The sequence below is a fragment of the Hypanus sabinus genome, chromosome 8 (assembly GCF_030144855.1).
Source record: "Hypanus sabinus isolate sHypSab1 chromosome 8, sHypSab1.hap1, whole genome shotgun sequence".
Taxonomy (NCBI): Eukaryota; Metazoa; Chordata; class Chondrichthyes; order Myliobatiformes; family Dasyatidae; genus Hypanus; species Hypanus sabinus.
In genome coordinates, this window is record NC_082713.1 from 122,112,421 (window position 1) to 122,127,120 (window position 14,700).

The 14,700-nt window shown below is 45.2% G+C and overlaps 1 protein-coding gene across 3 annotated transcripts in view; it reads right to left on the reverse strand.

Moving 5' to 3' along the window:
* Positions 1–14,700, reverse strand: part of LOC132398382 (protein-methionine sulfoxide oxidase mical3a-like) — a 312,801-nt gene that overhangs the window by 226,234 nt on the left and 71,867 nt on the right. For all 3 annotated transcript variants that reach the window (XM_059977725.1, XM_059977723.1, XM_059977724.1), the window contains exon 2: positions 2,521–2,865. In XM_059977725.1, the coding sequence (XP_059833708.1) occupies positions 2,521–2,784 (264 nt within the window). In that variant the 5' untranslated portion in view covers positions 2,785–2,865. The remainder of the gene's footprint in view (positions 1–2,520; positions 2,866–14,700) is intronic.

Below are 14,700 nucleotides of genomic sequence, written 5' to 3' on the forward strand. Positions count from 1 at the left end.
GTTTAGGATCATTATCCTGTTGTAGAAGCCATCCTCTTTTCATCTTCAGCTTTTTTTTTCAGACGGTGTGATGTTTGCTTCCAGAATTTACTGGTATTTAATTAAATTCATTCTTTCCTCTACCAGTGGAATGTTCCCCGTGCCACTGGCTGCAACACAAGCCCAAAGTATGATCAATCCACCAATGTGCTTAACAGTTGGAGAGGTGTTCTTTTCATGAAATTCTGCACTCTTTTTCCTCCAAACATACCTTTGCTCATTGCGGCCAAAAAATTCTATTTTAACTTTATCAGTCCTCAGGACTTGTTTCCAAAATGCATCAGGCTTGTTTAGATGTTCGTTTGTAAACTTCTGACGCTGAATTTTGTGGTGAAGATGGTTTTTTTTCTGATGACTCTTCCATGAAGGTCATATTTTTGCATGTGTTATTGCACAGTAGAATAGTACACCATCACTCCAGAGTCTGCTAAATCTTTGTGAAGGCCTTTTGCAGTCAAATGGGGGTTCTGATTTGCCTTTCTAGCAACCCTAAGAGTAGTTCTCTCAGAAAGTTTTCTTGGTCTTCCAGACCTCAACTTGACCTCCACCGTTCTTGTTAACTACCACTTCTTAATTACATTACGAACTGAGGAAACGGCTACCTGAAAACACTTTGCTATCTTCTTATAACCTTCTCCTGCTTTGTGGGCATCATTTATTTTAATTTTCAGAGTGCTAGGCAGCTGCTTAGAGGAGCCCATGGTTGCTTATTGTTGGGACAAGATTTAATGAGTCAGGATATTTATAAAGCTTTGAAATTTGCATCAACTGGCCTTTCCTAATGATGACTGTGAACAAGCCATAGCCCTAACAAGCTAATTAAGGTCTGAGACCTCGGTAAAAGTTACCTGAGAGCTCAAATCTCTTGGGGTGCCCAACTTTTCCCAAAGTGCTCCTATCCTTTTATTCCCACTCTAAAATTGAACAAAACAAAAATAATACACTAATCTTGCTTAAAATGTTGAAAAGAATGTTTCATCTTTAACTTTATGACGTTCAGAAATCAATTCATCTTCTACTCACTTAACTATTCACAGTAACAGAAATTTTGACCGGGGTGCCCAAACTTTTGCATGCCTGCGCGCATGTGTGCGTGTGTGTTTGCTGTGTATATATACACACACACACACACACACACACATATGTGTATGTGCATACAGCTATCATTTAGATTTTAACTTGCACCTCACTTCCACATGTCATTCTATCTATAAACATCCTTGATCACATCAATTACATTTTAACCTTTAACTTACTCCCAAGTATCTGTTTTTTTCAAATGTGTATCAGTCCCAGATCTGCTGTTGGATTCCTACCTAGAACTCACTCTAAGTCAAAATTACATTCTGCAGAGACAAAATATTTGTCACTAATTACTGACAACATGTGGAACTGGAATTGATTTATTATTGTAACATGCATCGAGATATAGTGGGAAGTTCGTCTTGCATACTGTTTATATGCACACAAAATGCCGGAGGAACAGCAACTCAGGCAGCATCTCTGGAAAGGGAATAAACAGCGAAGTGGGAGATGATAGGTGGAAGAGGGAATCTGATAGGTGAGGACATCAGACCATTGAATCAAGTGAAAGAAGAGGGGAGATGGGCAGGTAGGTGAGAAGGGGTGAGAGGGTAACCAAAATGGGTAATGGAAAAAAAAAGGGAAGGAAAGAATGGGGAGAAATTGATGCTCATGCCATCAGGTTGGAGGCTAACCAGGCAGATAATCAGGTGTTGCTCCTCCAACCTGAGTGGGGCCTCATCGTGGCAGTAGAGGTAGCCATGGACACACAATTCAGAATGGGAGATCCTGCCTTTTGTAGTGCACAGATCTGCAGAATCTCTTTTATTTATGATACTCTTCATACAGATCAGATTATTACACAGTAGGAAAGGTATAGCAAAAGCCAATGCAGAATAAATTGTAACAGTTACCAAGAAAGTGCACTGCAGGTAAACAATACAAGGGGTGATTGATAAGTTTGTGGCCTATGGTAGAAGGAGTCAATTTTAGAAAACCTAGCACATTTATTTTTCAACATAGTCCCCTTCTACCTTTACATACTTAGTCCAGCGGTCATGGAGCATATGGATTTTGGATCTCCAGAAAGTGTACAATAGAGGGCTATAGGTAAGCCTAGTAATTTCTAAGGTAGGGACATGTATGGCACAACTTTGTGGGCCGAAGGGCCTGTATTGTGCAGTGGGTTTTCTACATTTCTAATGTGGAAAACGTGCAAACCCCACACAGACAGTGCTGGAGGTCAGGAATGAAGCGAGTACTGGAGCTACGAGGCAGAGATTCTACTGACTGTACCACTGTACTGCCCCATATGGCCAAGAGCCCAAGGTACAGAGTGATGGGGAGTCATCAGAAATTGGCCACTGGCAGATAGAGACGAGATACAAAGGGAAGGAAAGCTGGGAGGGGTTTGACAGAGCTTAAATGTGGATATGATCGGTGAGGCTGTTGTTCTACCTTTATATTGGTACAGGCTGTGTTTTTCTTGTAATCCTTGTGACTGCCTCGCTTGTCCAGCTTTGCAAAGAGTGCCTTTGCTTTCCAATAATTGAGCTTGGACTTGAGCTTAGTGTAGAAGTAGGGGAAGTCAAGGTTGGAGATGCCCAGGATCTCGCACAGCTCCTGAAAGCCTTTGAAAGTGCCCTTGCATGTGGTTGCCTGGATGAAGCGGTCAAAATGTATGTGTGACTGCTCGATGCTCGAAGTCCCACCGTCCCCCATGATGGCAGGCAACTCTTCCCAGGTGGTTGGCTGGATAAATTATTTCTTCCTCTTCAGCTGATGGTCTCCCACATCATGAACCTGCAAGAGAAAACAACAGAAATAGGGATTATACATCAGTCTTCCAGAAACTACCATCACTTTCATCCCATTGAAAACAGACAATATCTGCTGTGAGGACTCTTCCTGTGGCTGCTGCAAGTCCTGCTCCATCACACTGTGTGGTCTGTCACCATGAATTACTTTGTCACTGGGACACTTCCACATTCACCTCAAGGAGGTCCAGGCTTACCTGCTCCTAACCCCACTCGCTGCTTCACTCCGGAGTCCTAGAGCAACATAGGCTGCATACAGACCCTTCAGCCCAATCAGTCCCTGCCAAACATGGTGCCCACCCAGTTACTCCCAATGTCCTAGTTCAGTCCATACCCCTCTCAGCCCCACCACTCCATATACGTACCCAAGTGCTTCCTAAATGGTACTATCACACCTGCCTCAACCACTTCCTCTGGCTATTTGTTCCACATCCCCACCACCTTCTACATAAAAAATATACACACAAATGACACTGCAAATGTTGGAAATCGAGAGAGAGAGAGCGAGCCACAAAATGCTGGAGGAACTTAGCAGGTTAGGCAACATCGACAGAGGGGTACAAACAGTCAATGTTTTGAGCCTAGACCCTTTGTTTACCAAAACATTGACTGTTTATTCGCCTCCATAGACAATGCTTGACTTGCGTTTTTTATGTGTTGCTGTGTGTGAAAAGGTTGCCCTTCAGGTCCATTTTAGGTCTTCCCGCTCTCAGCATAAATCTATTCTCTAAAGTTTTGGATCGCCCTATCCTGGGGAAAAGAGTGTTAACATCCGCTCCTCACGACCTTCTGTAAGATTGCTCCTCATTGCCAAACATTCCAAGGAATAAACACCTAGCCTGACCAACCTCTTCCTGTACTACAGGCCCTTTAGTCCTGGCAACATCCTCATAAACTCCTTTCTGCAATCTTTGCAGTTTAGCCATGGCCTTCCTATAACAGAGTGACCAAATCTGTACAGAGGACTTCAAGTGTGGCCTCAGCAACAACTTGTGTAACTGCAACAAAATGCCCTAGCTCCTATACTCAGTGCCTAGACTGACGAAGGCCAGGATGCAAAATGTCTTTTCCAGCACCATCTCTTGTGACACCACTTTCAGTGAACTACCAACCTGTACTCATAGGTCCCTCTATATCATTACACTCCCTCGTGTCCTATCATTCATAGTAGAAGTCCTGCTCTGGTTTGACTTTCCAAAATGCAACACTTCATCCTTATCAGAACTGAAATCCATCTGTCACTCCTCAGCCCACTTCGCCACTTGGTCAAGATCCCTCTAAGTCTATGATACTTGTTTTCACTATCAACCACACCTCCTACTTTTATATCATCCACAAGCATAATGATCAAGCCTTGTGCATTTGCTTATGCTTTCTCGTGACAGGAAGGAGAGTCAGAGCAATCCTGAGCTTCACACAGACTCTCCAAAGTTTCCTCTCTTACCATTTGCTTCACAACAGAAAGGGAGGTCTCATGGTATTAAATCTACAACAGGAGTTATCCCTTCAACCATCAATCATCAGGCAGAAACACACAGCCAGTTACTTGGAGAATCAGTATGCACAACAGTGCAAAAGTCTGAGGCACATATATAGAGCTAGGGTGCCCGAGACTTTTGCTCAGTACTAGATTTGTCAATGTGGAGTGGAGAGCGAGTTTGTAAATCTGGCGAGAGCGAGTTTGTAAATCTGGCAGGAGCAAAAGATGCTGTGAATGGCGAGGGTGGAGTCCTCCCAATGGAAGGGGTGTGGGACAGGTGTCAGAGATGTGCTGGGGCACGGCGTGGCACAGGTGCAAACATATCCACCCTCAAAACAGCAGACAAGGTCATTTGATTCCAAACAATTAGTTATTGATCATTACAGAACGTCTCTCTGGTGCTTCCCGCTCCCTCCCCTCTCCCTTTCCCTTTTCCCAACCATGATTCCCCCCTCCCTGCCCCTTCCCACTCTCAGTCCACAAAGGAGACCCATAATCGGAATCAGGTTTATCATTACTCACATATCATGAAATTTGGTTTTTTTTGTGGCAATACATAAAATTACTACAGTACTGTGCAAAAGTCTTGGGCAACCTCGCTCTCACTCGATATATATGTATCACACACATGGTATATATTTGTTTTGGTGACTGTTTCTCTGCTATCATAACTCTATGTACTACATGTGCAGAGCGCTGTGTGCGTCTGTTGGTACTGTGTTTTGCACCTTGGCTCCAGAGAAATGCTGTTTCATTTGGATGTATAGTAGAACGACAATCACACTTGCACTTGAACTTAATAGCCTAATGTCTGCTGTACTAAAGTTGCAAGAATCTGTCGCCAATGGCAAAGTGACTAAACCCTGTTCAAATAAACAAACTGATCCGTTGGCAGCTGGCCGGGATGTGTAAAAATAAATTGCCCTGAAAACCCACGTGTTCTGGATGATAAGGGAGACTTTGAGAACAATGATGCAAAGCAAAACCAACACAGAAGAGGTGAATAAATAGTTCAATCAGGCTGATGATATTAAACTGGGAGGGAAGATGAGAAGAAACAGGAATGGCAGTTAACTTGAAGAGACCCCCCCCCCCCCCACCACCATCCCCAAACCCCCTGCAGCATGTAAGAAGGTGTACAGCAAGGGGAAGGGATTACTGAACAGAGATCTGGAAGGTAACCAACACAGAGGGACAAGCTGGAATCCTCTGGTAGTCTTTTAAATTGATCATTATCATAGACGAGAACACAGTCAATCTATCTGTACAACTAGGGAAAATGGGCGGGTGGAAAATGACAAGGAGGTGGTGCAGGAAAGGCAAGCCGTGATCCAGTGACCCGGGTTGTACGGGACCAGAGGTCACTGAGGAAGGTGGGGTGAAGATTGTGGAAGGGCTACCCAACCCTTCCTCCATTAACTGGGACTGGCAAAATGCAGGAAATGGAAAATGGAACAACCTCGTTCAACAGGGCAACAATAACAGGCCACTCCACGCTGGTTGATTTAACCTCAGAGAGTGGAGGGGGGAATCTTTATAAAGAATAACTAGAGAGAAAAGTTCAGTAGATATTTAATGAACTAAGTTGTCACAGTCCTGTTTTGGCTAATTCCAAATTTTATTTGAGGAAGGAACAGGGAAGGTTAATGAAGCATCACAGCAAATCCACCTGTGAGGACTTTCAGAAACATCTCACGTGAACAGCTGACTTTTGAAGTTGTGTGGTAAAAAACCTGTGATGTGACAACTAGGAAATTTCCCATTGGATAGAGGGCCATTGGACACGCAGAAGCAAAGAATGGGTACAGCAAGAAGGGAAGGCAATCAGCCCTCCAAATCTGTACCAGCCCTTTGTAAGAGCTACCCAGTTAAAGACTAACTTTATTTGTCAGATGTACATCCGAACACACAGTGAAATGCATTGTTTGCATCAATGATGTGTTGGAGTGGCCAGATAGTGTCACACGCTTCCAGCACCAACACACCATACCCACAACTTACTAATGAAAATGTCTTTGTAACGTAGAAGCATCTGACAGAACCCAACGCAGCTACAGGGAGAAGGTATAAACATCTTACAGACAGCAGTGGGAATTGCATCTCAATCACTGATGCTGTAGATAGCAATACACTAGCTGCTACGCTACTGTTCAGCCCTTACTCATCTCCCCACAGCTCTGCAAGTTCCTTCCTCGTACACACTGGTCTTTGAATGTTATAATCAAATCACAAATGACACTTTTGACTATGTGTTTTAATGTTCACATGATAAATAAACTTGAATCTTGAATCTAACTCCAGGATTTATGTCATCTGCATGCTTGAAAATTGTTCCCCAAGCACCAACCCATGGCAACTTGTCGTCTGAGACAACCCACTCTGCAATGTCCTCTACATCAGGGAGTGATGATATACACTGGACACCTCATTAAACCACTTCCTTCACCCTGCCTGTGTGCCTCCCAGCTGCTGGTTATGGCTTCTTCTAACACCCCTCCTGCTCTTGCCTCCTTGACATCATGATCTCTTCCCCAGCAAGAGAAATCTCAGCAAATCACACAACGTGCTGGAGGAACTCAGCAGGTCAAGCAGCATCCGTGATGGGGCAATGATTTGGACTGAGACCCTTCATCAGGACAAGAGAAATCTCAGCAATACACACAACGTGCTGGAGGAACTCAGCAGGTCAAGCAGCATCCGTGATGGGGCAATGATTTGGGCTGAGACCCTTCATCAGGACAAGAGAAATCTCACTTTTGATCCAACACCTCTGCATTTGACACAAGTTCAGATGGGTACATAGATGGGAGGGTTTAGGAGGGATATGCTGGAGCGGCCTCCTCTCCTTCAGTCCCCAGCTCTTCCAACACACTTTCATAACAGCAAAAGCACACCCAAGGCAGAAATCGCAAGAGCCATAAACACTCTGCAGGTCAGGCAGCATCTGTGGGGAGATTTACCTTGAAGAGATTTGATATATCACCAAAGAATTTCTTCAGCTGTACCACAGAGAACATTCTGACTGTATCACAGGCTGACATGGAGGCTCCAATGCGCAGGATGGAAAGAGTCTGCGCAGAGGATTGTAATAAAGCCAGCTCCAGCACAGGCACAAGCCTCCCCACCATCAATGGTATCTTCAAGAGGAAGTACCTCAAGAAGGTGGCACCTATCATGAAGGAGCCTCACCATCAAGGACATACATTACTACCATCAGGGAGGACATACAGCAAAATGAGGACCCAAACTCAGTTTTAGGAATGGTTTCTTCCCCTCTGCCATCGGATTTCTGAACAGTCCATGAACACATGGACACTGCCACACTACTCCACTTTGGCATTATTTATTTGTTTTTATTGTAACTTATAGTAATTTGCTATCCCTGCATTGCAGGCACACCAAATTTCCACAAAACAACAGATTTCACAACTAACGTCAGCAACAATAAGCCTGATTCTGAGATAACTTTCAGGTTGATGAAATTGCATCCGCTCTAATTAACAGGTCAGCATTCCAAGACCTTAATCCAGGGGTGGGCAAACTTTTTGACTTGAGGGCCACAAAGGGTTCTAAAATTTGACAGGGGGGCCGGACCAGGAGCAGATGGACGGAGTGTTTTGGTAATACACCTCATAAGAGAAAATAAAATATCATGGGATATGTAGAAAACATGTGCTTTAATTTCAATTGAAAATGAACAAATGCATTACAACAAAATATCTGTCTTTGAAGTCCCATGGTATTTAGCTACTTATTGAAATGTCTTTTAAAACACTGAAAATTAAATGAATAAAATACAGCTTTTTTTAATAGTAACAGTTATTATTTTAAAGCACTGAAAATTCTGTTATCCTTCAAGATATTATCATCATCACTCTCCTCCTGACTGTCTTTATTTCAAAAACGGTAGGAGATGCTGGTCTACTTGTCCTGCTCCTTCTTATTCAATTGTCCCCTGTGCCAAAACTCAACAACGACCCGCACAATGACAGAACAGTGAGAGCGCGCCAATATGCGGAGCTCTGTGCTCGCAAATCCCGGCAGGCTATCTCCCTTAGCCGGAACGCTGGCTAATTGTGAGCCGGTTCGGATGTGCCAGGAAATGGGTCGCCACAAGGTCACAAAGTAAAGCGCAAATGTGGAGTAATACGCTGCACCTCAACAAAGGTCAATGTATATAGAGTGCGTCATCTATTGGGAAGACGCCAGAATTGCGGGGAAAAAACGTTAACAAGGTTTATTAATATAATTTCATCAAGTTCTGCGGGCCGGATTAAAAAGCTTAACGGACCGCATATGGCCCGCGGGCCGTAGTTTGCCCATGCCTGCCTTAATCCCATCAATCTCTAACTTTCGGTTCCACCTTAAGATCACCTACTCTTTCCCTCAGCGATGCTACAGGTCCGCGGCATCCTGAGGTTTTGGCACACATGAAGACCATCTGCTCATCACTCTGCACGTTTTGAGAGCTCCCTATGAAATGGACGTTTCACTGGAGTGCTTCACTGAGGTTTCGGAGGGACCTTTCCCTAGGTTCCAGTCAATGAATACTGCATTACGTTGCCCTCTTCACCATGGTCTTCCCCCGACCCCTCTACTGTTACCCTGAACAGTAATAGCACACTACAACAGTACAGCAACCACCTAGTGCGTGCCAAATTACGTTGCCTAGTCTTACCTGGGCCAAAGCCCTCAATACCTCTCCCATCCATGTATCTATCCAAATTTCTCTTCAACGTTGCCTTCGACCCCGCATCCACCACTTCCGCTGGCAGCTCATCCCACATTCTCACCACCTTCTAGGTGAAGCAGTCCTGCCTAAATATTTCACCTTTCACCCTAAACCCAGGACCACTAGATCTAGTCCCACCCAAACTCAATGCAAAAAGCCTGCTTGCATCTACCGTATCTATACCCCTCATAATTTTGTATACCTCGATGATATCACCCCTCATTCTCCAAGACCTCAGATCACTGACATGCTTGGAGCCAAGACATCCCTGTTGGCCAGCCAGCACACAGACGGTGTGGGAAGGAGCCGAACAGCTGCAAGTTCAGAGCTGTGCCAGAGAGAGAGAGCCCACCAGCTGTCTTGCATTCACGTCCACAGCTGAACCACAACACATCCCGCTGCCCCTGCTTGTACACTGTCCACTCTCTCTCACCCTGCAGGAAAGTATCGCAGGGAGACTGCGACAGATCACTCTCTAGGTAGAGACAAGGCGTAGAATGCCCTCTCCCCCATGTCTAGTTCAGCCCATTGAGCAAAGCTACAGTACCTCACACAGCAATCCAATTCCCCACCAAATTTCCCTACACTCTAAACTGATTCCACAACCTATGGATACAATTTCAAGGACTCTGCAGCTCATATTCTCAGTATTATTTATTTACTTGTGTGGTTTGTCTCCTCTTGCACATTTGTCGTTTGTCAGTTTTTGTGTGCATAGGTTTTCATTGATTCTATTGTAATTCCCTGTTCTACCGTAAATGCCTGCAAGAGAATTAATCGAGGCAGTATACAATGACACATATATACTTAGATAATAAATTACTTTGCCAACTTTTACAACTAATCTCATCAACTCTCCTCACGTTCTACCACTCACCCTCATACCAAGGACAGTTTATACCAGCCATTTAACCAGGAGACAATTGGAGTGCTTGGAGAAAGGGAGAACTCCACACAGCCAGCACCCGAGGTCAGGATCAAATCTGGGTCTCTGGCACTGCGGGGCGGCAGTGGCTCTATCCACCATATCGCTGGGCACATGGAGCTCCAGAAGGAAGAATGGACAAAGCTTCTGGTACAGAACGGGAGGTGTGGGGACAGTGACCATGCAGCCCACTGCTTACATGGAATGGGTTAAACTACAGGAACTCAATCTGCATCAAATACAAATGAAAACACAGCTTCTCGAGCTGAAAGCAGCTGATCCATAAACACAGGCATGCTCCCAAAACCAACATCATTCAAAGCTGGCAGCCAGTACACATCAACAACAAGGCACCAAGCCCAGCCGCCCGATCCCCACTGGTGTCGTCATCAGCACAGGCAGTCTGTTGACCAGGGCTGCAGCCACTGCTTTATGTTGCCAGACAGCCACCACTCCATACTCGGGCATACAGCTTCAGTACCACAGGCTGAAGGTTCAGCAAATAGTTCCAGTAGATTCAGTGCTGGAAAGCTCAGCTTAACCATCCCAAACCCATTTGCTGAGGTGGCAGGCACAGAAATAGTCTGAGGATCCCATCTCCTTCGTTTCTGAAGCATCTGGGCAGTAAAGGCACCAACATCAGACTATAAATATTATTCAATAAAATAATTCTAAGCACACCATCACCAAACCCACAACTCTGTGCCTCCCTCTGCAACTGTATCTTTGAATTCCTGACCAACAGACTGCAATCAATAAGGAAAGGCAGCCACAGTTCCACCATGATTACTCTCAACACTTGTACTCCACAAGATTGCATCCTCAGCCCCCGACTCTACTGCCTGCACGTTCAGGACTGCGTGGCCAGATTCTACTCTAACTCCATCTACACACTGGCAGGTGATACCACTGTGGTGGGCCACATCCCGAACAACAAAAGCAGGCAGAGAGCTTGTAACGTGGAGTCATGACAAACAACCTTTCCCTCAATGCCAGCAAAGCAAAACAGCTGGTCACTGACTTCAGAAAAAGAGGCGCAGCGAACATCCTCCTGTCTACAGCAACCGGGTGGAGGTTGAGAGCTTCAAATTCCCAGGAGCGCACATCACCAAAAGCCTGTCCTGATCTAACCATGTAGTCGTCACAGACAGGAAAGCTCACCTCAGGAAGGAAAAGAAATTTGTCACATCCCCATCTAACCTTACCAATTATTGTCAAAGCACCATAGAAAGTATCCTATTTGGATGCCAAACAGCTTGGTAGGGCAACTGCTCTGCACAAGGAACTGCAGAGAGTTGCGGACACAGATTAGTACGTTACAGAAACCAGCTTACACTTCTCAATGCACCAGTAAAGTAGCCAGCATAATCAAAACCCACCCTCCCAGGACATTCACTCTTTCCACTTTTCTATCGGGTAGAAGATACAAAAGCCTGAAAGCACGTACCAACAAGTTCAAGATTCTTCTTCACTGTTATAAGACGATCAAATAGTTTCCCAGTATAACAATTTTGACTCTTAACCATAGAGTCTAGCTCAATACAGCTTGCACGTTATCATTTACCTGAACTGCCCTTTCTCTGTAGCTGTTAACACTTTATTTGACATTGTTATTGCTTTACCTTGTTCTGCCTCAACGCGCTGTGCAATGGTTTGACCGGTATGATCAGTATGCAAGACATGCTTTTCACTATCGCGTCACATGTGGCAATAAACTAATTCCACTTCCTCCCTCCATCTATCTCTATCTACTGCTCTTCCCTTCCCTTCATACTTATTTCCATTGTTGTCTCCCTTTCTCTCCCACGGGCTCTCACAAGTTAGTGATCGATTACTGGCAAATCTTCATGTCATCAGTCTCACTGTTATTCATTCCATCAGGTAACCAAGTCCCATTTGAGTTAACAATTACCTCTTGATCCAATGAATTCACAGCAATTTCAGCCCATGCCAAAGGAATTACCTACAGTGTGCCATCACCACCAGTTCTATACTAGTGTTACTCAGTGACAGGTCTGTTCCCACCAGTACTGTACCCTGGTGTTAAACAGTGACAGACCCATCCCCACCAGTACTGTACCCTGGTGTTAAACAGTGACAGACCCATCCCCACCAGCACTGTACCCTGGTGTTATACAGTGACAGACCCATCCCCACCAGGACTGTACCCTGGTGTTAAACAGTGACAGACCCATCCCCACCAGTACTGTACCCTGGTGTTAAACAGTGACAGACCCATCCCCACCAGTACTGTACCCTGGTGTTATACAGTGACAGACCAAATCCCCACCAGCACTGTACCCTGGTGTTATACAGATCCATCCCCACCAGTACTGTACCCTGGTGTTATACAGTGACAGACCCATCCCCACCAGTACTGTACCCTGGTGTTATACAGTCTGTTCCAACCAGTACTGTACCCTGGTGTTATACAGGGACAGACCCATCCCCACCAGTACTGTACCTCAGTGTTATAGTGACAGACCCATCCCCATCAGTACTGTACCCTGGTGTTATACGGTCTGTTCCCACCAGTACTGTACCCTGGTGTTATACAGGGACAGACCCATCCCCACCAGTACTGTACCTCAGTGTTATAGTGACAGATCCATCCCCACCAGTACTGGACCTCAGTGTTATACAGTGACAAATCTGTCCCCACCAGTACTGTACCCCAGTGTTATACAGTGACAGACCCATCCCCACTGGTACTGTACCCCAGTGTTATACAGTTTACAGACCAGTTTACCCTAGTATTATACAGTGACAGACCTGCCGCCACCAGTACTGTACGCCAGTGTTATACAGTGACAGATCTGTGTCTGATAGCACTGTAATCTACAGGGTGCATGCATGCATGCAAATATTTGAATGTATCAATTGATGAAAGGCAGCGTGTAATTATCTGTGGAATGAATGTCCTCTGGGTACATGCCATCTGGTAATTGCCTCGAAAAATTGTTGTGCCTGCAATAACAGAATTATGTGTAACTGCTCCTGTTAAGGTTGTTTCTCCACTTTCTCCCTACACCAGTTGGGATCTCTATTGACCCAAGCTTCCATCCTGTCCTTTTGTCTGCTTCCCTTTAGCACTCCAGCCCTTCATCCCAGCTACAAACCCTAAGCAATAGCAGGTGTATGGCCCTGCATCCATTGAACTATTCCTTACTGGTGAACTCTGTGACCGTCACTGATCATGGCCAGACCAGGGCTGAGGGCTGATGCCTACACGTAACTGCGCAACAAGGTCAGCTAATCATCCTATCCTTCCTGAAATGAACCTATCGGGGAAATGGCAGAGGCCCCAAGAAGATAAGACCATTAGAATTAGGAGCACGCATAGGCCATCAGTTTCACCTGCTCATCTTTTCCCCATAACCCTTAGTTCCCCGCTGTGCAAAAATCTAATCAAACGACTTAAATATATGTACTGAGGTAGCCTAGAGAATTCCACACATTCACCACTCTCTCGGAAAAGCAGTCTCCTCACAGAAAGATAGAAAACCTATAGCACAACACAGGCCCTTCAGTCCATGATGTCATGCCGAACATGTGCTTATTTTAGAAATTATCTGGGGTTACCCATAGCCTCTATTTTTCTAAGCTCCACGTACCTATCCAGGAGTCTCTTAAAAGACCCTGTTGCATCAGCCTCCACCACTATCACCGGCAGCCCAGTCCATGCACTCACCACTCTCTGCTTGCAAAAAAACAATTTATCCCTAGCATCACCTCTGTACCTACTTCCAAGCACCTTAAAACTGTGCCCTCTCGTGTTAGCCATTTCAGCCCTGGCAAAAAGCCTCTGACTATCCACACGATTAATACCTCTCCATCATCTTATACACCTCTATCGGGTCACCTCTCATCCTCCATTGCTCGAAGGAGAAAAGAACAAGTTCACTCAGCCTATTCTCTTAAGGCATGCTCCCCAATCCAGGCAATGTCCTTGTAAATCTCCTCTGCACCCTATCTATGGTTTCCACATCCTTCCTGTAGTGAGGTGACCAGATCTGAGCATAGTACTCCAAGTGGGGTCTGACCAGGATCCTATAAAGCTGTAACATTACCTCTCAGCTCTTAAACTCAATCCCACGATTGATGAAGGCCAATACACCGTACATCTTCTTAACCACAAAGTCAACCTGCGCAGCAGCTTTGAGTGTCCTATGGACTCAGACCCCAAGATCCCTCTGATCCTCCACACTGCCAAGAGTCTTACCATTAATACTATATACTGCCATCATATTTGACCTACCAAAATGAACCACCTCACACTTACCTGGGTTGAACTCCATCTGTCACTTCTCAGCTCAATTTTGCATCCTATCAATGCCCCGTTGTAACCTCTGACAGCCCTCCACACTATCCACGAAACCACCAACCTTTGTGTCACAGCAAATTTACTAACCCATCCCTCCACTTCCCCATCCAGATCATTTATAAAAATCACAGAGAAAGGATCCCAGAACAGATCCCTGAGGCACACCACTGGTCACCGACCTCCTTGCAGAATATGACCCATCTACAACCACTCTTTGCCTTCTGTGGGCAAGCCAATTCTGGATCCACAAAGCAAGGTCCCCTTGGATCCCATGCCTCCTTACTTTCTCAATAAGCCTTGCATGGGGTACCTTATCAAATGCCTTGCTGAAATCTATATAAATAGATCTACTGCTCTACC